The sequence below is a fragment of the Chaetomium globosum genome, genomic scaffold (assembly GCF_000143365.1).
Source record: "Chaetomium globosum CBS 148.51 scaffold_7 genomic scaffold, whole genome shotgun sequence".
NCBI lineage: Eukaryota > Fungi > Ascomycota > Sordariomycetes > Sordariales > Chaetomiaceae > Chaetomium > Chaetomium globosum.
This window is the reverse complement of record NT_165982.1, coordinates 236,278-261,171: the sequence shown is the minus strand read 5'-3', so window position 1 is coordinate 261,171 and position 24,894 is coordinate 236,278. Positions and strand designations below refer to the sequence as shown.

Below are 24,894 nucleotides of genomic sequence, written 5' to 3'. Positions count from 1 at the left end.
CAGGGGGTCCGTCCTGTCAAAACTATCAACCCATCACGCCGACGCCGCCGCCCACTCCTCGTTGATCCCCCGATAATCCTCCGGGCCATACGCACTAAAAAGCTCAGCAAACACACCATCCTTACGATGCGTCTTCAAGCCGAGATCCCGCAACAGCATATCCAAATACGGCACCGCATCAAAAATAAAAGTCGGCGCGCGACTGCCCCAGTCGATCGGGTACCGCCAGCGCCCGAAGCGATTGTGCAGTAACGCCTCCCGCCGAATCTTTTCCAGTTCCAATTTCGGCCCCCCACCACTGCCTGCTGTCGAGTCCCTGGCCCAACCCACCCACCCGCCCCTCAAAATACGCCGCCACCCACAAGCCCTGCACGTGGGCCGTGATGACGTTGCTGAAGTTGGCGACGCTGCCGACAAAGGCGATGTCTCGGGTGCGCAGGAAGCGCGCCGAGGGCGGTACCATGAAGCGGTGCAACATGAAGGGGGTTAATGAGGCGTTGGGATTTCCGTCACCGTTATCGTCCGCAGTAGTGGGGAGGTTGGTGCCCGGCAGCGGCTTGTAGCGCGCGTTCCAGACCGGCTCGTCGCGCAGCCGCGGGAAGGTGGCGAGAATCTGGGCATCGGTCTGCGCGAGGAGGTCCGGCTGGCACGCGAGGTCGTCTGAGGACGGCGACGGGTCCGCGTCCGCCGCGTGCGGCAGGCCGAGCTCGCGGTCAATGCCCTCGGGCAGGAACCGGATGGGCGGCACGTGCTTCCACCCCGTGTTGGCGAGCAGCACGTCGGCCCGGAGCTGCACACCGTCCGAAAGGTGCACCTTGCCCGGGCTGAGGTGGGTGATGTCGCCGACGTGCACGCGGATCTTGCCGTCTTTGACGAGCTGGAAGAAGTCCGTGTCGTAGTTGAGGATGCTGAAGCTGGTGCCCGAGTACATGGCCGGGAGCCACGGCTTGAGCTTGGCCGTTTCTGGGTGCGCGTCGTATTTGTTCAGCGCCAGCACGTCGCCGCCCAGGACGCTCCAGAAGACGTCGACTATCTTCCGCCCCAACGTGGTGCCGTGCAGGAAGTTGCGGATGCCGCCGTAGCCGTCCACGTTGCCCCATATGCAGGGGCTGAACCAGGTGAGAAATCTGATGTCTAGGAACCCAAGTCAGATATGCTGCGCGATGAGGGGAAGCGGGACCTATGATCGTACTAGCAAGTTTCTCAATCCACTTCTTCAACGGCGTCACGTATGAAGGCGACATCCAACAGGGGCCGTGACCAGATTCTGAGTCGGTCTGTTAGCTGGGGCACTATCCCCTCGCCTCCCTACTGCGCAGGACTCACCCCGGATAACCATGTGCGTCTCCACGCCCGCAGTGGCATAGGCGTAGGCGGCATCCCAGGCGAACTTGTGGCCGCCGAACACCACTGCCGACTTGGCAGTATCTAAGGTATCGCGGTTCTGCTGGAAGTCCTTGCCGTGAAAGAGGCGGCCGCCAAAGGTTTCCTGGCCTCGGAAATGCGGGAGGAAGGCCTCTGATGTTATCCCCGTGGCGATGATGAGCCGGCGTGCTTTGACGAGCTTCTGCTTCTGCTTGCCACTGGTAGTCGAGGAAGCAGTGGTCAAAACCCAGCCCCCTTCAGCCCCGTCCAAGTGCTCGGCCGACAACACCTTCGTCCCCGACCTAATATGCTTGGCGATGCCGAACTCGGTTGCGTAGGCCTGGAGATACTCGTAGACAACTTCGCCAGGGATATAATTATCCGTCTTGACCCGGAACCTTGCTGTGGTCATGGGAAAGTCAGGATATTCTAATGTCCCCAACAGATTATTGCTCTTCAGCAGCGGATATATGCGCTCCGAAGCCCATGACCCTCCCAGCGTGGACTGCCCGTCAAACACCACCAACGAGTCCGTCGGGTGAGTGACGTGGTACTGTTTGGCCGCGCCTAGGCCGTACCAACCTTTGGAGTTAAGTTAACATCTGATATATCCCTAGATACCACCACGAGTATGGCCAAAGGACTCAGGAGACTCACCGGCGCCGACGACCACGCAATCGAAGCTCTCCATCCTAGAGACGCAGGCGTTGTGCTTTGTGATGTTGAATCAGAAAAACACCACCATCAGCCCCAAACAAACAATCTTCGTGGTGCTGACTGCGTCCCTCACGGGCCAAGCCAAACCGAGATGCTGCGATTGGCCTTCCAGCGAGATTCTCATGGTCCCTGTCACTTTCACCACAATCCCACTCAATTTCCATCCCGCTTCCACTCAGCTGAACGGATGCGAACCCCGCTGTCATCCAAAACATCCGTTCAGTGCTACCCACCCTATGTCAGCATTTAGCGCAGACGAATCCGATTCTTTTTATTGCGCCTGTAGCGAGGTGCATCCCATCTCACCAACACGCATTCGGGTCGGTATTATAGCCAATAGGAGTAAGTAGCTCGGAACAGTCCTGAGGTCCTTTTTAAGGCACGACTTCCAAGGTTGACTAGTTCGGTGTCAATATTCGTTGTGCCATCGCCATGGCATGAATCATTACTCTTCTCTACTATACGTTTCGTATCATCGGTGCCATGAAAGCAAACCCATTTCCCACTATTCTATAACCCACAAACTCCAACCAGAAAATTCACAACGTCCAGTTATCCCACCAAGATATTCTTCCCCTCCACAATGTACCAGATCATTGCAAACAACAACGTTTTTTGAATAGCGGTTACAAGAAAGGCGGACTCCGGTGGGGGAAGGGTCCCTTGGTTATAAGATGTCGACCAAATGTTGTCCAGAGAAACGAATTGAGGAACAATATCGCCCAGTGTACTTTTCTTTTTACTGGTCTTCTTTCCTTTAATTCCTTTTGCGCGGTTTCTTTCCCATCACTTCTTTTGCCCTTTCTCGTGTCCGGACCCGGGCTTTTACTCGGATTTTTCTCTTAGGACTCAGCTGACCGACGGTGACTTCGGCATTACAACGGTCTAGCATCACCACTGCGAAGGTAACATCTATGATATCTATCTTTGATGCCCGTTCAATGGTGAACGTATTTAGTTACTATGGTAGGGAATCACTTTATGTTACCTCTCTGACGTTCAACCAGGCACCCTCTGACAAAGGAGCTAGACTCCGAAAAGAAAAAAAAAATGAAAAATTATCCTGAAGGAGAGGAAATCAACTAGTAGATCCAGCTATTTTCTGTTTGGCTTAATAGAGTCAATAGGTATCTGCTGCACACTTCAACATTCTACCTATCTATCTGATTACCTTCATAGGAACCCGCCTCGACTTGGAGTTCAGTTTGTTTTAACTAATATGGGAAGAATACTGGCGGACTCCTCCAGCTGCCTTAGTCAAACAAATGCAGAGAGATGTACTTTAGGTCTCCTCAATGAGGCAAAGACTGTCTCAGAGGTGCGCCCGGTCCGATTAGTGTAAAAGCGGTGACGAACTCCGGCCTACGTCTATCTACCTTACCCCGGCCATGGCTCCAACAACTTATGTCCTGAAGCTAGGTAGAGATATAGGCCCTCAACACCTGTTATCGGTCTCGAGTCTCTCTTTCCGATGTCGACGTCAAAGAGGCGTTCGTGGAATGTAACTCTAGCAGTGCATGGTGTCTCGCGGTCAAAGTTAATTGCACCATCTCAAGTGTAGATTATGATGACAATTGCGTAGTCTATTTTGAGGTGAATGAAGGAGTTGGATGGTGACGGCAATGCCAAGTTCGTTCCGGTGGTGCCATAGACGACGAAACCAAAGACGAATATGGATCCTACGAAATGTTTCCGGTGGAAGATTGAATTTGGGTACAAAAATATAGGGAGGCATACTTATCACTTCCGTATATTCAACCGAGGGATCAGTATGAGTCTATGATGGACAAAAGATGTGTTTGTAACACGCGTGTTGGCCGAAACGGAATGCAAGGCGGAGAGAAGCGAGCTGTCCAGGTACATATTTACCTAAATACTGTATAACCACTAAGCCCCAGCAAGGATGACAGCTTCTGGCCTGTCATTATAGGTTTAAAGAGCGCTGTCCGTTATACTCAGTCCAATTCGAAAAATAACGCTGTTGCCCGACGGCGAAAGCCACTCCTCGCATTCTTACAATGTCGCCCACCCTCCATCCAGAGCGAGCACGGGTTGGGTAAGCACATGCATCTTCGAAGGATTGCCATTTTGGCAGACGAACATGCCATGCAGAGCCAAGAGGGGATCAAAACCCGATAAACCAATCGATAGTTAGCGCCCCATTAATCTCCGGTTCTTGGCAGGGCAGTCCCACTCTGCTGCACAGGCCCCAACCTCCGACGAACATTGAAGTTCGGCCCGCAGCCGCCGAGCCAACCTCTCTTTCGTCCCGACTTCTTTTAACCAGGTATGTTTTTCCTGGCTGAGCGAACAGTTCTCAACCTCTTCTTTTTATCTGGGCTAGGTAATGCTCTGACGCGGCCATGAGTTTTCTCAATTACCACTTCATTGACCTATCTACGGCCGAGAAGCAGGTCCGCCGCCAGACTCTCGACAAATATGCGCTTTACGCCCAGCTGTCCGTCTTGGCTCTCGTGGCTATCCTCCCGATATCCCGTCTATGGAAGCAGCAGTCCAAGGCTGGCGCATCCGAAGGCCGTTATGCGCCTGTACCGAGCTCTCCGATATTGAAGGAGCGTAGGAACAGCAATGTGGCGACTTGGAGTTCTCGGTCTAGGAGGCTTCAATGGTGGTTGGGTGAGGATGTTGTGGTGGCCGGGTGGGTATTGGGCCAAAGAGATCGTGCGTAAAACCCATTCATAATTTGGGCTTTTTTTTTTTTTTTTTAAAAAAAAAAAAAGCCCGTCGGGGGGACTGTGGTTAACAAATGGACAGAATTGGGTCGTCGGGCTGTTGTGGGCCGCCTGGCTGCTGCTGCTCTCTGTGATGGAAACCGGGGATGGTAAGTCGCGGACCCGCCCGCCCCTATTGCAGTGTAGTGTACTAATCTCCACAGACTACCTACATCTGACAAAGAGACTCGGAGTCGTTGCCATCTCACAATGGCCGCTCCAATATCTCCTGGAACTCAAGTCACTTAACCCTGTCGCCTTCCTCCTCCAGTCGTCTCACGAGCAGGTCAACCGCTGGCACAGGGTCATGGCGCGGGTCACAGCCGCCTTGCTGTCCCTCCATGCAGGCCTCTACCTCAACTTTTTCGTCGAGAGAGACCGTCTCGACCGACTGGGTGAGCCCGTGGTTTTATCGGGGGTCATAGGCTTCGGCGGCTTGCTCTTGCTTGCTACGACAGCTCTCCGGCCGGTTCGCAGGTATTCGTACCGGCTGTTCTTCATTATCCACTTCCTTGCGGGAATCATCGTTCCCGCGCTCATCGTCATCCATGCCACCCCGGCCAGAACGTTTCTGTTCGAGTCCCTTGGTGTATTCTTCCTCGACCTGATCTCCCGCAAGATGGACACAGTGACAGGGCACGCCACGGTTGAATCGATTTCAGGCACGAATCTCGTCAAGGTCTCGGCCAGCATACCCTATTCCAAGGTCAACCGCTTCCGTACGCGTCCCGGTTCCCATATCTACCTCAGCATTCCGGCCGCAGCTCGTAAATCGATGAGTGCCGCGTCGGCTTCGCACCTTTTGTTCGAATTTCTCTTCAACCCCTTCACGGTTGCGGCCGTGGACGAAGAGAGCCCGGATTTGACCTTGGTTGCCCGCCATTGTAGTGGGCCCATGACTGCGGCTCTCAGGAGATTCGCGGGCGTCGCGAAGCCTACCAATGCCAACGTTGCGGACGAGGACAAGATACCTCTGTCGATCGAAGGTCCCTACGGCGCGGCCAGCCGCCTCTCACAACTACGTACCGACTTCGACCGGATCCTGCTTGTTGCCGGCGGCGTTGGTGCTACTTTCACCCTCCCATTATACCGCGCCATCACCAACAACAACCCGACGGCGAGGGTGGAGATGGTGTGGGCCGTTCGGTCGGCGGGCGACGCGACGTGGGCCGTAACTGGGAAGGAAGGCCAGACGCTCCTGAAGGACGACAATATCCACATATTCATCACGGGCGATGCCTCCGATCCGGAAGGAACAGAGTTCTTGAGGCAGAGAGCGGCTGCTAGCCGCACTGACGATGGCGCAGACGCCGGTGAGGTCGAAATGAGCACTATGCATAGGGACGCTCGCCGCGCACGGCACACCTCGCAGCACAACCGAAAGCGGCCCGACATCCAGAAGATTGTCGACGATCTGTTCAGGTATGGCCACGAGGAGCGGGTTGCGGTGCTTGTGTGCGGTCCTAGCGAGATGGCTAAGGAGCTGAGGGCACACCTCGGCGTCTGGGTCCACAGGGGGCGGTCGGTTTGGTATCACAAGGAGGGCTTTGGGTTCTAGGGAGCGTAAAATAAAGTAGTCGTACATCGCCCAGGGCATTCATTCAACCGAGATGTTGTCATGGTATCTGTTTCGCTAATTCCAATACCTCCGAGCCCGCGGTTCGTCATACAAGCAAGCCCGACGCGAACTCCGCTTTCCTTGACCCAACCCATTCTAAAGGAGCGAAAAGTGATTGCAGGAACGCCAGAGACATTGCAAACCGTTATCCATACATTCTGCGCGACAGCGCGGCAGAGTCATCCATCCCTATAACCCCCTCCCCGCTGAACTCCTCAATCCGAGCGCTTCTTTGCGGTGCCAAAGCCACCGGCAGCCTCGGCATCCTTCCCAGCCGTCGGCGCGGAGACGCCAACGTCGCCCGCATCGTCCTCGTCCCAGGCATCCACATCATTCTCATCCCAGTTATCGACCTCCTCCTCCAGCGTCAGACTCCCCCTCTGCCCCTCAGCACCACTCCCCCCAATGACCCCCTCCTCATGGCCCCCCAAGCCACTCCCACTCCCACTCCCACTCCCACTCCCACTCCCACTCCCACCCCCAATCCCCGGCCCCTCCCCCAGCTCCAAATCTTCTCCACCTTCCCCGCCCTCCCCCGTCGGCACAGCCGTATACTTCCTCACGCGCTTCCTCTCCAACATGCGCTTATGATACCACGCGCACAGGCCCACCGCCGCCACCGCACCGACCACATTGGCAACAACATCAAAAATATCAAACGACCGGCCGTTCGGCAGCACGGCCTGCAGGACCTCGGAGCCGACGGCGAGCCCGCCCCCGCACACCACCAGCGCCAGGTGCACGGTGCGCCGCCGCGTCGTGTCTACCACCCAGTAGAAGGCCACCGTGAGCAGGAAGAAGGTGATCAGGTGCAGGGCTTTGTCGTTGATGGGGAGCGTCGTCGAGTCGAGTTGGAGGGAGGACAGGCCGGCGTAGCCGGCGAGGAGGAGGAGGATGGCGAAGATGCCTGTTTTTTGGGAGAGGGGGGGAGGTGTGTGTTAGTTAGAGTTAAAGTTGGGGGGTTGGTTTGGTATGGGGGAGTGGGAGGGGGTGGTTTGGAGCTTGGTGGGGATGTGGGCAAGAACCTCAGCTTCTCTTCATCAAGATGCCCGGGCTGGTGTCTCGGCGGGACCATGCAAGAAGCTGGGCTGTTGGGTGGGAAGTGGAAGTGGATCTGAAACGCACCTGCAAAAGGAAGCCTTATCCTCATGGTTTGCTAGATCTGCTTTTGATACTCTGGTATGGGTTGGGTGAAAATTGGTGAGGGAACGTCACAGGTTTTGCGCCGTCATTGTTATTGATTTGTAGAGGTATGGATGTAATTGCAGAGTTGGACGGGGTGTTCGGTGCGTGCCCCAAGATCTGGCGCTGCCAGTGTCAGATTCAGGGCCTCAACAAGGCAAAGCAGGCTGCAGTACAAGGTCGGAGCTCCAGCCTCACAAGCGAGGGGGATTGTGGCGCTATCTCAGGAGCTGTAACGGAAGGTACCGAACAAGGACAGCATGGGGCTGACGCACGTCGCAGGGCAAGCGACTGATTCAAGTCGCCTGGGGTAGGTGGGGCTTTTAGTGATCTTGGCTTGTCGCGACGCCTGGGCTTCACCCCGAATCCCTGCTTCCGCAAAAGGTACCGCGCAACAACAAGACAGTCATCTTCGGAAACCAAAACAGAGGAATCAATTGCGCAGACTCGTTCCGGGAATTTGCTTTTAGTCAAGAAACTTATGAATCCTATATGTTTGTTCAATTGGACATTTGCATCACACCTTGCCTTGCACTTTGCCAGCGCAAGTCATATCACGTGATCAATAGACAGTCTTTGCGCGAGGGTACCAGTTGTAGACCATCTAGGTGCATCACTTACACGTGGAATTAAGGTATAAAAAGTTGCAAAGCATCTATAACGCGTTATCTGAATCTTTCAAGGTCCAATAAACCAACTTTTGAGCTCTAATTTCTACGTTGTCAAGAGCGCGACAAAGGATAACGGACAGTCCCAAGGTACCTCCCACTTCCTACCCGGCGCCAGCAAAAGGAGTCCCCCTTGTCCAGAAACGGCAGAAGCCTGCTTCCGAAGTTGACTTCACGTCCAACTCGCCCCAAAATCGGCCATCACAGAGGCCATCGGGATACAACCACGGCATCGCCTATTGCCTTCAAAATTCATCCATCGCTTCTACCGACCACGCTCTTTTCGCCCATGTGACTCTGGCGCCCTGAATTGCTCTGGTGCCGGCTGATTACGAGCGCGTTTCCGGCGCATGGCGACCGAGCGACGAACATCCCCTAGCCATCCCGGACCCGGAAAAAATGTCCATTACGAACGGCCAGCCTGCCTGGCACACGCCAAACTCCAGCCAGGTTAACGGCAGCAGAATTAACCACGGCGTTGTGGACGATGGCCCGTTGCCGATGCAGACTCCGAGCGACAATCCACTCGCGCTGATGCCTGAGGCATCCGACCCCGACGAGGACCATCGACGCGCTCACTTCGCAAATCTATTTCGTCGCGCCGAAGGAAGGCTTGCGCTACTATTTGGCGACAATGGCGAATACAACCAACACGGTCTCGACACTCTCAAACGCCCCCCGACCCCGATCGCACCCCTGCTGCCCCCCACGACAGACCACGCGCCCGCCCAAGAACCGCCCCGTAAGAAGGCGAAGCGCGTCATCGACGAAGACGACTACGGCGATGACGACGACGACGACGACGACGAAGAAGAAGAAGAAGAAGACACTGCTCCCAGATCACAAGCTCTGCATTCAAAGCATGTCGACGACGATGCCGGCGCCAGGACCCTGCTATCACCGTCCAAGTCCGGCAGTTCGCCGGTCCACTCCGTCTCATCGCCTGGGAGGCATGCCGCAAAGACTCGCGAAGATGGGTCGCCTACACAAGCCAAGTCCTCCGAGGACGCGCGCAAGGAGCTCGAAGAAGCGCGCAATGCGACCGAGGTGGCCGCCAAGCAAAGCTTCCACACCCTCTTCTACACCCTCGAAAACGACCGGACGGCCATGCTTGAGCAGCAACAACTGGACGAGTCGGAAAAGCAGCTACAGGCCGAGATGGACAAGACACATCACAGCCACACGAGCCAGCCGGAGCAGAACCACGGCTCGCTCAGCAACGCAAACCTCGGCGCATCGAGTCTCACCTTGAAGCACCTCATCGCAAGGATAGACATGAAGCGTGACCAAGTGCGCGCATCTGACGCCGAACTCCGATCGCTGATGAACGAAGTTCGTAAGAACCGGAGCAAGTGGGCGAGCGAGGAGAATGTGGGCCAGGAAGAGCTTTACGAAGCGCTCGAGAAGGTGCTCAGCGAGCTCAAGGCGCACACCGAATACTCGACTCCGTTTTTGAACAGGGTCAACAAGAGGGATGCACCCGATTATTACAATTGTAAGTTGCCATCTCGCCGCCATCCTTGAGGGAGCGGCCCGTTTTGACAATCCGCAGTCATCAAACACCCTATGGACCTCGGGACTATGACCAAGAAGCTCAAAGGCCTCCAGTTCAAGTCCAAATCCGACTTTGTCACGGATCTGAATCTGATCTGGGACAACTGTCTCAAATACAACCAAGACATGGGCCACCCGCTCCGTCGCATGGCGAACGGTATGCGTAAGGAAGCCGAGAAGCTCATCCCGCTCATCCCGGACGTCACCATAAGGCCTCGGGCCGAAGTTGAGGCGGAAGAGCGCCGGAAACAAAACGGCGGCGAAGACGATGGCGGCGATGACAGCGACGACGAACCGATAATGTCGTCTCGGGGTCGTAAAGCAGGGACAAAAGGCACTAACAAGTCCCGGAAAGCACCGTCCGACCAGCACGAGGGCAAGGAGGGAACCCCAAGCGTGGACCAGAAGCCGGTGCTGCAACTGAATGGGATCCTCGCCAAAACTCACCGGGAAGGCTCCGAGGTAGACAGCAGCATTGGTTTCGGCACGCCGCAAATCGGCGGTTCCCTGACCCCTAGCGGTGCCAATGGCCAATCTGGCATCAGCAATGCCGACGCCATGGAAATTGACGGCCCGTCATTAAACGGCATGGCCCTCGACCAAGCGTTAGGGGAGGCCGCAGAACAAGCCTACGAGGATGACGCCTACAAGATTTGGAAGCAGGTCACCAAGAAGGACCGAGCCCTCGTCGCTAAAGAGCGTTACCAGCTATTTGCGGGTAACAAGCTCAACGTGGAAGAGCCCGCTCTCCTGAGGAGCAAAGTAGGGATGCGCCGCTTCCTCAAGTCTCGGAGAGAGGCAGAAGCCCTTGGTATCATCCACGGCTCGCACCTCGACGCTTCGGCCGCCGGATCCAAGGATGGGGCCAAGGCACCCGAGACGCTCGCCGAGGGTATGGAAGACGAGGGTGACCGGACGATTCCTTCTTATTACGAGCCTCAAACCATCATTCCTGACATCGACCCAAAGCTTCAATGGATCGAGGACGGCGAGGGGCACGTCATCAATCAACATGAAGACATGCTTCGGTTGATCCCATCTGGTCACTTCCTTCCGCCAGACAGCCGACTAACTAGCAAGTTCGACGCCAACATGCGGCAGATGCAAGAAACCCGCAAGCTCTGCTCCAAGGTCGGCGTCATCAAGCAAATGCAAATCCAGACTCATGTAAGTGGGCTTGTCCCGACGCGAGTCCTAGCACCCAACTGACTAACCTTGGTAGGTGTACACTAATCAATTTCCTAAATACAACCCGGAGCCCTTTGTAGAAGCCGACGCCGAGCCAGCGTTTATGGCTGGAGAAGGGCCGGTCATGGCACCTGATACCTGCAGATTGGCGATGCAGCGCTCCGTGGCCAAGATATTCTACCACGCCGGCTTTGAAGAGCTGCAGCCTTCGGCGCTCGACACGGTAACAGACATCGCCGGTGATTATTTCCAGAAACTGGTCCGCACCTTCGGTGTCTACCGGGAAGCCGAGAAGAAGCCGGCCGTGGGAGTCTTTGCCGAACGGGGCGCCCGCTCCCAACCCCGCTTCACCCCGGAAGAGGTGATCCTCCACACGCTGAACGAGAACGGCCATGACGTCGACTCGCTAGAAAGCTACGCCCGCGACGACATCGACCGTCTGGGTAATAAGCTTAGCCAGATCCACGAGCGGATGAAGGCCCACCTTGCTGACCTGCTCCGCCCGGCCCTCACCGACGGCGGCGCAGACGGCTCCGGCGCCTTCAACGACGGTAGCGACCAATTCGTCGGCGGCGACTTTGCCGAGGAACTCGGCGAGGACTTCTTCGGCTTCAAGGCGCTCGGCCTCGATAAGGACTTTGGCCTCGAGATGATGTCGGTGCCTCTCCACCTCCTCCAGTCGCGCGTCCGCAACCAGTACCAGATGCAGACCCAGGCCGTCGGCGGGCCCATCACCGAGGACCTCTTCGAGCCGCTGCCGCCCTCGGAGCCCGTCACGCGCGAGTCCATTCAGGAGCAGATCGGCCTGGTCCGCAACTTCTTCCTCGCCAAGCTACACGCTAACGGCGACGCCCCGCTAGTCGAGGACGAGGACCTGCCGCCTAAGCAGCGCCGCGCGCGCCCCCGCCTCGGCGCCACGGGCAAGATTGTCTCGCCCCAGAAGCGCAGCCCCAAGGAGCAGATCGCCATGGCCAAGAAGAAGAAGAAGCTCGAGTCGGGCGCCGCCCAGGTCACCGACGGCCTCAACGCGGCCAACGCGGCCAAGGCCGCGGCGAGCGCCTCGCCCGACAAGAAGAAGACCCTCCTCCAGCAGCAACTCAACGGCAAGGGCGGGCCGGTGCTGAACCCCCCTGGGGTTGGCGCTGCTCCTCCTGCGGGTGATGTCAACGGCGGCGGCGGCAGCGGCGGTGACGGTACGAATGGTCTGGCGATGCCGGTGCCGGTGCCCACGCCGGCGGTCGCTGCTGGCGGCGACACCACGGACGGCGGCGCCAGCCAGGCTACGGACAAGGATGATACCGTGACGGGCATGATGAGCCCGGAGAGCTTGGAGCATCGGTAGGCGTGGTGGTTGCTTGATTCATGTGGGGTGTCGCCTGCGGCAGCGGGGGAGGGTAGGGGGGTGTGGTGTGGTGAAATGGAATGAGATGGGATGGGGGGCGGTTGGGAAAAAGGGAGGGAGGCTTGGTTGAATCAGGATGGATGTGTTTTGTATGCTTGCCGTTTCTCTTCTATCTCTCTCTATCCTTTACCTTCTTCTTGGCGGAGACAAGCAAGCGGGCAAGCGAGCGCTGAGATGGGAGGGATGGATTGAATGCTTGGTTGTTGTTTACGATACGGGACGAGTTGGGATGGCGGTCTGGAATGAATGGATGGATGGATGGATGGGTGAACGGAAGGATACGGACTCTTTTGCGGACGGGGAAAGGTATGGTGCGAGCTATTTTTTCCGTCTTTGTTCTTCTTTTTCTCTTCTTCTGCTATCACTTCAACTTCATCTATTCCCCCGCCGCCCTCCCTGACGAGGGTCGGCTTTCATATCATTTTAGAGTCTGGAATCTGGGCGTGCACACACACCCATAGTCAGCAGCGCTGCGGCGTGTCTTTGCATATACCTCTGTTGTTCTTTTTTCCCTTTTCTTATTGCAAGTCTTGTATCGTTGTCATTTCGCTTTTCGTTGTTTTTATTCTGTCCCTGCTTTGCTCGGCAGTGGATCTTGGTTATTCGTGTACATGTAGATATATATTATGCATCTTTGCATCTTACGGATGGATACGATGGGATGCGAATGAACATATCGGAATTACGACTCTCCCTCGCGCTCGCCCACGAGTTGAACTTCAAGTCGACATCAGTCTCCTCCCCCCAGCTTCATATCAGATGAAGGTGAATGTGGAATCAGATTGTATGAAGGGCAGACAACTTCAGCAAATGCACAATTTGGTACATGGGTTACCACAACATTAACTAGACAACAGCTCGCTTTTCGACTCCGCAGTTGTTGCATATGATATCGGGTATAACCAACCGCGTTGAAGCAGCCTCCTAAATAAGCTAAAAACCAAGGTATAAACCAGACTCCCTCCCGGTACCGAACCTGGTAAGTTGATGACCAAGACACCCATGATGCAAACGCCTGATGAAATGATTTGCAAGATGAGTGATTTTCCGATTTCCGTTCCCCTCCCATGCACCCATGACTCGTTGAGATCGCCGTCCTGTGCACCCCTGTTTCTAGATGCAGACCCGAAAAAGAAAAAAAAAAAATCAAGACGGCCGCTTGAGTCCGCCTATCAGTTGTTGAACATTATGGCCCGGATGGCGCCGGGTGTACCGTGGCCGATACCAGCTTAGATGCCGGCGTCCATACGCCAGCCCTCAACGGGGAGGGGGAAGGTGTGGCACCAGTCCGAGATCTCCTTCTTGAGCTCGTTGATGCGGGCAACCTCGCCGCTAGCAATCTTGAACCGGAAGTCCTTGAGCTTGTTGGCCTCCTTGGGCAGGGCGCCCTGGATCTCCTTGCAGAGCTTGATGCTAGCGTCGATGTAGGAAGCAACGCGCTCGAAGTCGGCCTCGCCGAAACCACGGCTGGTCATGGCCGGGGTGCCGATACGCAGACCGCCGGGGGTGAGGGCGCTCTTGTCGCCGGGAACGCTGTTCTTGTTGCAGGCGATGTTGATCTGCTCAAGGACGGCCTCCACGCGAGCGCCATCAAGGGACAAGGGGCGGAGGTCGACGAGGACCATGTGCGAGTCGGTGCCGTCGGAGACGAGCTTGTGGCCAAGCTCCTTGAACTTGTTCTCGAGAGCCTTGGCGTTGGCGACCACCTTCTTCTGGTACTCCTTAAACTCAGGGGTGGCAGCCTGCTTGAGCGCGACGGCAAGGGCGGTGATGGTGTGGTTGTGGGGGCCACCCTGGTGTCCAGGGAAGACGGAGAAGTTGATCTTGTCCTCCAGATCATAGAGTGTCTCCTTGCCGGTCTTGGCATCGACAGAGCGGACACCCTTGCGGAAGAAGATCATGGCACCACGGGGGCCACGGAGGGACTTGTGGGTGGTGGTGGTGACGACATCAGCGTAGTCGAAGGGCGACGGGATGACGCCGGAGGAAACCAGGCCGGAGATGTGGGCAATGTCGACAACCAGGTAGGCGCCAACCGAGTCAGCAATCTTGCGCATGCGCTGGTAGTCAATCAGACGGCAGTAGGCCGAGGTACCGGCAACGAGAATCTTGGGGCGGAAGAGCTGGGCATTCTTCTCGAGCATGTCGTAGTCGATGATGCCGGTCTCGAGGTCGACCCGGTAGGGCATGGTCTCGAAGTAGGTCGAGACAGCGGAGATCCTTTAATGCCTTTGTTAGCAACAGCGGAGGGTGGCAGGGCGGGTTCAGGAAGGCACTCACTTCCGCTGGGGAGTTTGGTAGCCGTGGCTGAGATGGCCACCGTGGGGGAGGTCCAGGCCCATCAGCCTTCCGTGGGGAGGCATGATGGCCTGGTAAACCTGAAGGTTGGCAGGGCTGCCACTCAAGCACTGGACGTTGACGCCCCACTTGGCACCATCGACGTTGAAGGCCTCGAGGGCACGCTTCTGGCAAAGAAGCTCGATCTCGTCAATGTGCTGGTTGCCACCATAGTACCGAGCGCCGGGGTAACCCTCAGAGTACTTGTTGGACATGGGGGAGCCAAGAGCATCGAAGACGGCACGAGACGTGACATTTTCGGAGGCGATGAGGATGATGGACTCGCGTTGCCGCTGAATCTCATGTTTCTGAAAGAGGGGAGTTAATTGACCAATTGGGCGCTTTCACATCGAAGAGCATTGCTTACCATGATCCTCAGCGACCTCGGGGTCGGAGTCAAGCAGAGACTTCTCAAGCATCTACAAGCGGTGAGTCAGGCAACCGGTCGATCCGAAGAGCGGGATATGGCAGAGGAAAGCAACGAACCTGCTTGTGCGACTCGGGGAGCGCATAGGTCGCCATTGTGGTCGATTTGAGTTGGGGGGGGAATTGGCTGGGTATTGGGATGATAGGCGAGGCAGGATTTCACGATACAATAACGAAGACGATGGAAGTTGGGAGGGATGGAGAATTCTTGAGAGGCGAGAGACCTAAGTTCGGGGGTAGCAAGCTGTTTTGTGGGGGAACGGGGTGGAGGGGCATCGGAGTAAGAAGAGAAAAATTGAGGACCCCGTATCACTTGCAAGCTTCAATTGCGGAGCTTGGCCGCGAAAGGGAGGGGTTGATGATCCCAGAACCTGTGGCCCAAGCGTCAAGCCAAGGCGAGCTATGAGCGTATCGGAGAGCTTCATGCAACTACCCAGCTCCAGATCGCAGCGATCTCGGTCCACAAAAGAGGGTTGAGTGCGAGTCACAGTCGCTTGGGATTTTTGACTACCTCCTAACTGTACCGTCATATAGCAATAGCGATGATGCTGGACGAAATTTGCATGGTTAAGCAGGTAGTCAACCCAGTTCTTGAACGTGCTAGTTTAAAACCTGAGATCGACCACAGCAAGGAAGGGTCTTCTTAGCATGGGACCGGAGTCGAGGTCGGGATGCGGGTATTTCGGAGTCTTGCCAGGGAGGTGTTTCGGGGCAACGAATTGGGCAATCCCCCGATGAAAGAGCAAACCAACGGCGGAGGAAGTCTCTTCAAATATTTTAAATAGGGGGCTTATCAGGAGGCGGTCGATGAAAATTCGGAGCTTCGTCTTTCACGTATAATTCTATCAGGTCTATAATACAAATATAGTCGTGGAATTGATTTTTAACATTGACCTCCATGATCCATGATGCATGGAGATAGGATGAGAACTGACGAAAGAGCAGGAAATCTCCCGCCTGACAATGTCGTGCTGCACCGCGCGGCTGCTGCGCTTATGTAAAGCAGCATCGGCAGGGATGAGTCACGTGCAGGCGCTGCATGGCGCAGGGCCCCACTAATTCCCACAAGCATTGTTAGCGTAGACTAGCCTCGCGCTGGCTTTTTGTAACCAACTCTTGGTGACCGCAGCCTCCGACTTCCTCCTCTGCACCCTGAAGCCTGTCGATTAAGGAAATGGCCGTCAGATACCGCATACCGATTTAATTTTCGGATGTAATCAAACCCGGCCATCGTCTCTCCATCGTATGCATCTGTTTTGTATGTATTTTCTCCACCTTACGTGCCGGCCCGCCGACGACAAAACTTTTTGGAGTTGCAAGGGACGGTCCCACGCAGCGTCCTCCCTTTCGCCGACGCGAATCGCGACGAGACCCAGCTAAACCACCACCACGCCAAAACTCATCCCACCTGCCACCGTTCCGGGGTGCCGACCTCGACGGCCCATTCCGCATCCCCCGCCAACCATGGCCTCGCCCGCTACCGTCGCGGCCCAGATCAACGGCGTCGCTCCATTGTCGCGTCCAGACTCGCCCGCTTCAATCAATTCATCCACCAAACGGAAGCGCGAATCGAGCGACGACGACAACGACCCGGATCTCAATCGCGCCGGCCCGCCCAAGTTACCCGTTAATGGCGTGCACGCTTCTCAGGATCGTAAATCGCTCGTCCGCGACTTCTTTGATGTTTTGCAGAGGTATGCGCGCCGTCGCTGTCAACCCCTCTGCTGCGCCGGGCATTCAATTGCATCTGCCGTTGCCTGTCCCCTCCCATTCCATCCCTGTGCTAACTTCATTCCCCCTAGTCACGACACAAATAGCCCATCGGTCCTCAAGCGCCCTCTTCCCGACTCGCTCGTTGATGGCGAACCATCTCCGAAACGGGCCAAGTCGGAGGATGGGAAACCCGTTACCATTGCAGACAAGGTGACCCAGGGCACATATGAGGCCCTGGATGACTTGGTCTCCGACATTGTCCAGACTGCAAATGCGCAAGTCAAGGAACTTGGGACTGCAGCTACGCCGAGCGATGCCAACACCGTCACCAAGACGATCGCATTTAGGACGAAGGCTTTAGAACTCTACAGACAGGAGCTTTCGTATCCCAACGTCCCACGACCCATCTCTGCGAAACAGCCTCCTAGAGAGCTGCAATCATCAAACCCGGACGCCGTCGTCCTCACAGCAATCGGAGCTGCTCCAACCGCCCGACCGCTTTTCACTAGCCTGCAACGGAATGCTGCCAAGTCACTTGCCGGAGCCCCCCTGCCCAGGGGTGTCACTCTCACCAATGTTTCTTATGGGGCTACCCCGTCGGGCGAAAAGAATAGCCGCCCACTTACACTTGGAGAATTGTTCCCATCCCCCCGGAACCTGCCTCCCCTACAGCCACCGAAGGCACCGAAGACGGCCACGAAAAGCAACGTTTTGACTTTTTACCACCCCGAGCTCGCCGAAAAGTCCAAGTACCGATCGGGGAGTTACTTTTCTTCCAACGTCTCGACAGGTCACTGGTTGGACTACAGCAATGCTACCCCGACGACCCACGCCAAGACGAAACAGAGAGAGCGGGCCCAGAGCCTGGCGGGCATCAAGCCGTCCAGCACTGAGCTTGAGATGTCTGAAATGGAAGCGCTCTTTCGCGGAGCTTTCTCCACCTTCGCACCTTGCCAGGACGACTCGGGCGCCATTGTCCCGTCCGGCCAGGTTGGCCGCATTTGGTGGCAGCGTGTCGGCCGGCGAAGCTTTGCGAAGCTCGCTGAGGCGGAGGAACCGGAGGACGATGCCGAGGACAGCGCAGCTGCGGATTCAGCAGTTGCCATCGAGATTGACGAAGACCGCGTGAAGGAAGCTATCGAGCACTGGGATGAAACCGCGATCGACCCGAGCCTGGATTATGCTCTAGGCAAGAAATCCGACCAAGAGAAAGAAGTGGATGACCTTCTCGAGGAGGTCTCTGACTTGATCGAGACCCTTGCGTCCTACCAGCGCAACCGAAACCTCACACTACCAACCAGCCAAGACCGTTACTCTGCCGATCCAGTTAATGGAGACATGCTCCGTAACGGCAGCCTCTCCCACCAGCCAAGCGAAGAGGAAATGACAACGTACGAGGCCTTGAAGGCTCAGCTATCGCTGATCATACAGAACCTGCCTCCGTACGCGGTGGCCCGCCTCAACTCCGATAAACTGGCGGAGCTAGCCGTGAGCACCAAGATTGAGATCCGCTCCGACGAGTATCACGGGGTCATGGAGGATGACGAGCCGGCCCGGCTGGCCCGTTTGGCCGCACAGGCCGCAGCGACGTCGAACCAGCGCCAAAACCAGAGGGCGCCGAGCGTTTCCGGCCCGTACGCCAATCATCAATACCCAGCGCAGTTCACACCGTCGGTCCGTCCCGTCGGGACCGCGCAACACTTCCCGCAAACCCCCGTCCGACCGCAGGGCCAGAATATGTACCCGCGGGCGCCATCCAGCGTCCCCATCCCTCAGCCGCACCAGCAAGTGCAGCCCCGGCCCGCGCCCGGAACCCAGTTCAGACCGATGTATGCATCACAATTGGCCAAGGCTCAGGGTCCCTACGGCCATTCCAACATGCCGCACCAATTTTCTGGAACCCCGACACAGCCACGGATGCAACAGCATCCCAATTATAATATGGGGCAAGCCAACAATCCCAACCACCGATTCACCCAAGCCTACCCCCCTGGCTACCAAACAACACCAGCAAATTCAGCCACACCCCCAGCATGGGCAACCTTCCCCAATGCCACAACATCCTCCCCCACCAGCCACCCCATGGCTCACGCCCAGCAACCACCCCTACTCTCCGTACACGAACGGCGGGCAAATGCCGAGGACAATAACACCACAGGTTCCACAAGCCCCACCAATACAGCCAATCACCTACACCGCCCCAACAGCATCAGCAGATGGCCCGCCCACCCTACGGAAGTCCGGGACCGGGCATGCCACCGAACGCAGTCCCTCGGCAGTACTCGGCCGGCTCACCCGGCCCAGGCATGATGCAAGGTGGCGGTGGTGGGGCCGGAGGCGGGAATCGACCGCCCTCGAGTCTTACGGGGTTCGCGACGGTCATGCCTGAAGTGCAGCAGCGGCAAGTGATGGAACAGGCCCGCGCCCGCGCCGACGCGGAGCAACGGGCTAGCGGCCACATGGGCAAGGTCACGCAAGGCGAGGTTGTCGGGCTCGCGGGCATTGGGCTGGCGGGCCACATGGACGTTCACAAGGTCGCCGCTGCCAAGATGCAGATGGGCAACCATAATAACGGCAACGGTAACAACGGCCATAGCGTGTCGCCTAGCCCCAAGGTGGCGGCTATGCAGGGCGGGATGAACGGCGGCGGTATTCCTACCCCCGGCGGCCCCCCGCCCTCAGCGATGGATAGCCCGCGGCCGATGCAAGCCGGCCCGGTGTCAGCGTCGGCGAGTCCCGCGCCGCAGGCGGGCTAGGGTGTTGGACAACTACCCTACATGAAATTTGAAAATGATGGACGGTCAGTAAGGAGGGCCTGGTTGAGAAAGTGGGCCATGGTTGGTCGTACCAAAACGGAGGGGCAGATACCTGCGAATTACTTCTTTCGGTATGTCTTTAGACGGGGGGAAGTAAGTCGGTGGAAACGAGGGCGGAGAGCAAGAATGGCGTGTGGACGATCTGGATGATCTAATGGATGGGATATGCGCCGGTGGGTTGGGAGGGCGGGGGGGAACGGACCAACTGGAGTTTGTGCGCGGCTTTGGTCTCTGGCCCTACTTGGCTTTTTGTTTCTTTTTTTTTTTCCCGCTCGATTGCTCGGATCGAACGTGATGCTTCCTTGGACGTACCGTGTGTCTCTCGGGACTGGAAAGGAAGCGGATCGAGGATTGAGGATCAGCAATTGTGATTTTTACTTCTTGTATTTTAATTCTTGGGGTGACTGGGCTCGGTGGTCGGCTTCGGTACACTCCGAGAGTCTCAAAGCGCGTTTTGCCGTTCCTCTTCTTTACAACTCTCATGTTTGGTGGCTTTGTCTGACTGTGTCGGGGAGGAGGAGTGAGGTGATAGATTTCTGAATGGTGGCATCTGCCCGGGCTGAGGAGCTGTTAAGCTTATGGCCGGGGTTTCCTCTCAAGGAGTGAGCGGTGCCCATCTGTAATGTTGTAGGAGCCAAAAATGGAGGTAGTAAGCATGGCTTGGATAATAAAATAATAGCGCTTGGCTTTTATAAGCTCATGTCTAAGGTGTCGTCACCTTGGAAACACCGGCAGGATTGAAAGCGGAGAGCTGTTCATTTGTTTCATATACACGTGATTCCACGGCCAGCAACGCCGGCGTAATAGCTCACTCTGAGTTGGGTATCATTGTTTTCATCTAGCATCCCACCAGCCACCTTATCCAAGAACACGCTCACCTCGAGCCAGCCTCTCTCGGCTTTCCATCCTGCCGCATGTCGGCCCTCAACGCGCGCAGCTCGGCGAGCAGCTCGTCCTGGAACACATCATACCGCTCCATATACAGGCGGCGCAGCTCGAAAGCGACCTCGATGGCGATCAGAATGATAATGATCCACTCGAGGCGGGTACTGTGGGCCTCGCTCGACATCTTCTCGCTGATGTCGAGCACGCCCTGGGCGACACCGACCACCTCCTGGGCGTACGTCATCTTGTCGTTGAGCGTCTTGATGCGCACGCCGACGTCGAGTGCCTTGCCGATCTTGGCGTAGTACGTCTCCAGCTTCTCCTCCGTGTCCCAGAAAATGTCCGGCAGCGCATCGGTTAGGTCGTTGTAGTGGTTCAGCTGGCTGCGCAGGTTGAGCAGCTCGCCGGCTTTTTGCAGGATCATGCCGCGTGTTAGGGGCGTGTGCAGGCCTTGTGAGAGCTGCTCAGGGATGTGCCGCGTGCTCTCGAGGTAGCGGGTGAGTGAGCTCTCAAGCACGGCGAGCTTGGTGCTGCGGGCCAGGCCGGAGGAGAAAGCGATCTTGGCGAGGGTTGTCTCTAGCCGGTCGCCGGCTTCCACTTCGCGACGGGTGCCTAGCACGACCACGTCTCCCGTCACACGGCTCTGGTCCTGCTCGGGGTCCACCAGAAACTCTAGGTCCTCCTCTTCTTTGCTTTCGACAAAGTGGCAGTCTCCGCAAGCACGGGATATGGAGGTGTCATCATAGAGTGGGCCCATGCATATGTTAACACCACCGTTCTGGTAAGGCAGCACACACCAGGGTCAACGGACGGTACTCGGACGGGAAATCAACGAAGGATGTCAGCCCATTGTTAAAGTCCACCGAGCGTGGAGCCACTTTCCATGAGACTCAAGATCCGTTGCCGTCCCGGGTCCAAGTGAAAAACCCCGTGGTTACTTCAGTATCTCCTTCCAACCCTGTCCATGTCGAAACGATTCGAGCTACGCACACGGCGGCTGATTGTGGCGCTCCCCTCGGACCCCGACCTTGGGGTTCGGTAGCGGACGGAGGGGGGGCTTCGCGGGCGCACCCTTCTGGGCAACAATGGCCACGCGGTGGAGTGAGTTTTTCAATGGGGGTTTGCGCTTCTTGTGGGTCGAGAGGTTCGTATTTGTGTTGTTGCCGTTGGTGTTGTTGTCCTCATCGTCTTTCTTGCCGACCTGGAAGCGGCCGGGGGGCTCTTTGCCATCCTGCAGCAAGAGAACATTGGAAGTGAAGAAGTTTCGGCGACGCGGAATCCAGGCAGCGGGTGTAGGGTGAAAGTTTCGGTGACTGGAGACGTGTCGGGGCGGCGCTGAAGAGAAGATGGCGGGGTTGGCACTCCGAGCAACTGAGCCCAAATTTGGCAGTAAAGGTCTCATGGCGGTGCCATTGAAAAGGAATTGATATCGAGAGTCGAAGGATAAACAGGGCCTCTTCGGTCAGGCAACGCACTTAGTCTGGAATATCTGGGTCGGAATTTGATTGCGGGATTGTCGGGTCTTATATAGCAGTTGGGAAAAAAAGATCGATAACGAACGAGGGGGATATCCCGGCAGGCAGTGCGTCACCGAGAGTCAAGGGTACCTGAGCGTTCTCGGCACAAGTGTAAATTACGGTACTCCGTATTTGTTACATCAATACCCAAATACAATTCAATCCCGGTTCCTGTCTGGAAGCTCGCCCAAGCTCCACATCACCAACTGCGACTTCGATGAATGGACAAGTGGTCGCGGGTGAACTAGCCGACCACTTTACCGTCTGCTACCTTCCCGACGTCCAGTCCAAATTCCGACCCCGACTTCCGACATGGAAGACATCCGAGTCGAAGACTACCTAGACGATAAGCTACAGTCGACAACCGACTTCGAGGAGTTGGACACGTTGATCAGCAGCGTCGAGTACCAGCGCAGCCAGTTGCAGTCCCAGCTCGATGATGCCTCGCGAGAACTAGACGAGGCGCGCAAGTCCTCGGAAGAACGCGGCGCCGCCCTCGTGGCTCAGATCGACGAGTTCCAAACTCTCCAGAAGAGCATCGACGTTCGCCTCCAGATTATCGCCGAATCTGACGCCCCCGATGAGGCCATCCGTCGTCTCGAGCCGCCTATGAAGCAGCTCCACAAGGTTGACCTCGCCTACCGATACCTATCGCTGTTGCAGGACGTCGAGGGTTTGCGCCGAGGCTGCTCGTTCACATCTCCCGCAGGACCCAAAGGCGGCGCTAGAGCCCTACACAAGATTGAAACAGCTATTGATCCGGCTGAAGGAGCTCCAGCACCAGGCTGATGGGACTGCGGTGCACTTGGTAACCCATGTCGAATCTGTGACAGACAGGTTATGGGATGAGATGAAGGAGACCATGTGGGATGAACTCGAGTCCGTGCTAGCCAAGCGTGGGTGGCCGAACGTGGACCCGGACACGGATGTGGATGACGATTGGCTCCAATGCTTCGAGAAGCTTGTTGACTTGCAAGCACCCGAGGTCTTGTACTCGCCCAGCACCGTCAGCCTGCTGCCCGTGGATGTGATGTCCCAGATATTCATCAAGGAGTTCCGCTTCCATTTTCTCAGCGACAAGCCGACCAGCAGCCCGCAGGTTATCACGGCCCACTGTTTTCCATGGTTCTTAGCTTTGGTCGAGAAGTGGGAGGACTTCTTAAGGGACAATTTTGGTTCAGCCCTGGCCGCCAAGTTTGGCGACACCAACGTTGCACACAAAATAGTGTACATGGACCCTGTCTGTGCCTTCATAACCTCCTTGCTGCCTGTCATGAGGGAGAAGATTGCCCTTACTATCTCTGAGACGTCTGGAGATACCGTATTTTTGAGTAGCCTGCTCTCTCAACTAATGACCTTCGACGAGAGGCTCAGCTCCGGGTTTGCCTATGACGGCGGGGGCCCTGAGGAAGAATGGGGTGGGCTGACCTCAGAAGTGCTCAGCCAGCACTTCAGGACATGGCTAGATGCCGAGAAGAAGTTTGCGCTGGAACGTTATCAAGCCATCATGACGGCACCAGACGCCAGGAATATCGACTACGACTTCGCCGCTACTGGGAAGACCAAGCCCACGTTTGCCGCCGTCCGGGTCACCGATCTCCTTCGGTCCGTTACGACCCAGTATGAGCGCGTCAAACGCTTCTCTCACAAGCTGCGCTTTCTCATCGACATTCAACTCACGATTTTGGACGAGTACCACGACCATCTCAGGGGCACGCTCGAGGCGTACCTAAGCATTACCTCGACAGTAGGCAGAGCCTTTGGTGTAACCAAGGAACAGCTAGCCGCTCTCGAAGGCACGGGTGCCCTTGAGACGCTGTGCAAGGTGTACGGCAGCGCCGACCAGATTGTCAACACCCTGAGAGACTGGAGTAATGAAGAGGTGGGCATTGCGTTGTCTCAAGCTTCCCGTACTCTAACTAACTTGGCCAGTTCTTCGTTACATTGTGGGAGCAGCTCCAGACACGGGCCAAAGTCACCGAGGACCAGACTAACCTCGCTGGCGGCATGAGCTATGACCACGTTCGGGACAAAACGTCAGCGGCCGTTGGCAAAGAAAACGACGACAATGGCATTCTCTTCGATGAGACCATCGCTGCATATAGTCAAAGACGGAAGCGGGCCGAGGAGTTCATCTCAGAGGCCCTCGTCGAGACACACCGGAAGGTATTCAAGGCCTATCTCCACCGCCCGCAATGGAGCACGATTGCCGACGATGCTTCGGGCGATATCGCCGTCACGGCGGAGCTAGACGAACCTTTAAGAGTAAATATTCCCTTCGTCTCCGGCGGTACCTTGGCTAACCAAAGACAGATTCTGAAACGCGATCTGGACTTCCTCCAGCGTGCCCTTGGAACAGCCGCCTTCCGCCGGGTCTGGCGTGAGGCGCTCGAACAGCTCAACAACACCCTGTGGGGGGAGGTCCTGATGAGCCACAGATTCACCGCGTCAGGGGCAGCCCAGTTCAGCCGTGACCTGCACGCCATCTCCGCCCTTGTCGAACGGTTCATCCCCGACGGTTCCAGCTCGCTGGGGAGCGTTAGCGACGCTCTCCGGTTGCTGAACCTCCCCATAGAGGCCCCGGAGGGGGGCATGTCGCTTAGACGGGCGACGGACATGGTGTACACGGGACAACACGGAGGCGAAGAAAGTTTTTGGACGAGCTGGAGGTCGACTTGTTGACCTCGGCCAACGCAAGGCAAATACTGCCAACGCAGAGTAGAAACCGCCGAATGAGCGCTATCTATGTGATCCAAAATACCTATCTATATTAC

At 56.6% G+C, this 24,894-nt stretch overlaps 8 protein-coding genes across 8 annotated transcripts; 4 read left to right on the top strand and 4 right to left on the bottom strand.

The window, feature by feature from the left end:
* Positions 1–33: 33 nt before the first annotated feature.
* Positions 34–2,056, bottom strand: CHGG_09663 (uncharacterized protein; the record flags this gene model as incomplete). The annotated part of the gene is made up of 5 exons (XM_001227589.1): positions 34–132; positions 335–1,134; positions 1,193–1,267; positions 1,327–1,947; positions 2,023–2,056. The coding sequence occupies 5 exons, from the start codon at positions 2,054–2,056 to the stop codon at positions 34–36; spliced, it is 1,629 nt and encodes a 542-aa protein (XP_001227590.1).
* Positions 2,057–4,100: 2,044 nt separating this feature from the next.
* On the top strand, positions 4,101–6,372 carry CHGG_09662 (uncharacterized protein; the record flags this gene model as incomplete). Its single annotated transcript, XM_001227588.1, has 4 exons — positions 4,101–4,138; positions 4,238–4,369; positions 4,451–4,741; positions 5,001–6,372. The coding sequence occupies 4 exons, from the start codon at positions 4,101–4,103 to the stop codon at positions 6,370–6,372; spliced, it is 1,833 nt and encodes a 610-aa protein (XP_001227589.1).
* A 275-nt stretch (positions 6,373–6,647) lies between these two features.
* On the bottom strand, positions 6,648–7,582 carry CHGG_09661 (uncharacterized protein; the record flags this gene model as incomplete). The annotated part of the gene is made up of 2 exons (XM_001227587.1): positions 6,648–7,339; positions 7,558–7,582. The coding sequence occupies 2 exons, from the start codon at positions 7,580–7,582 to the stop codon at positions 6,648–6,650; spliced, it is 717 nt and encodes a 238-aa protein (XP_001227588.1).
* A 1,099-nt stretch (positions 7,583–8,681) lies between these two features.
* Positions 8,682–12,366, top strand: CHGG_09660 (uncharacterized protein; the record flags this gene model as incomplete). The annotated part of the gene is made up of 3 exons (XM_001227586.1): positions 8,682–9,777; positions 9,835–11,003; positions 11,059–12,366. 3 exons carry the CDS (start codon positions 8,682–8,684, stop codon positions 12,364–12,366), a joined length of 3,573 nt encoding a protein of 1,190 aa, XP_001227587.1.
* Positions 12,367–13,655: 1,289 nt separating this feature from the next.
* On the bottom strand, positions 13,656–15,285 carry CHGG_09659 (serine hydroxymethyltransferase; the record flags this gene model as incomplete). The annotated part of the gene is made up of 4 exons (XM_001227585.1): positions 13,656–14,646; positions 14,707–15,071; positions 15,147–15,182; positions 15,250–15,285. 4 exons carry the CDS (start codon positions 15,283–15,285, stop codon positions 13,656–13,658), a joined length of 1,428 nt encoding a protein of 475 aa, XP_001227586.1.
* Positions 15,286–16,653: 1,368 nt separating this feature from the next.
* On the top strand, positions 16,654–19,658 carry CHGG_09658 (uncharacterized protein; the record flags this gene model as incomplete). Its single annotated transcript, XM_001227584.1, has 3 exons — positions 16,654–16,883; positions 17,007–19,017; positions 19,110–19,658. 3 exons carry the CDS (start codon positions 16,654–16,656, stop codon positions 19,656–19,658), a joined length of 2,790 nt encoding a protein of 929 aa, XP_001227585.1.
* Positions 19,659–20,592: 934 nt separating this feature from the next.
* On the bottom strand, positions 20,593–22,005 carry CHGG_09657 (uncharacterized protein; the record flags this gene model as incomplete). Its single annotated transcript, XM_001227583.1, has 2 exons — positions 20,593–21,314; positions 21,594–22,005. 2 exons carry the CDS (start codon positions 22,003–22,005, stop codon positions 20,593–20,595), a joined length of 1,134 nt encoding a protein of 377 aa, XP_001227584.1.
* A 427-nt stretch (positions 22,006–22,432) lies between these two features.
* CHGG_09656 (uncharacterized protein) lies at positions 22,433–24,802 on the top strand (the record flags this gene model as incomplete). Its single annotated transcript, XM_001227582.1, has 3 exons — positions 22,433–22,776; positions 22,958–24,002; positions 24,053–24,802. 3 exons carry the CDS (start codon positions 22,433–22,435, stop codon positions 24,800–24,802), a joined length of 2,139 nt encoding a protein of 712 aa, XP_001227583.1.
* Between the last annotated feature and the right edge of the window lie 92 nt (positions 24,803–24,894).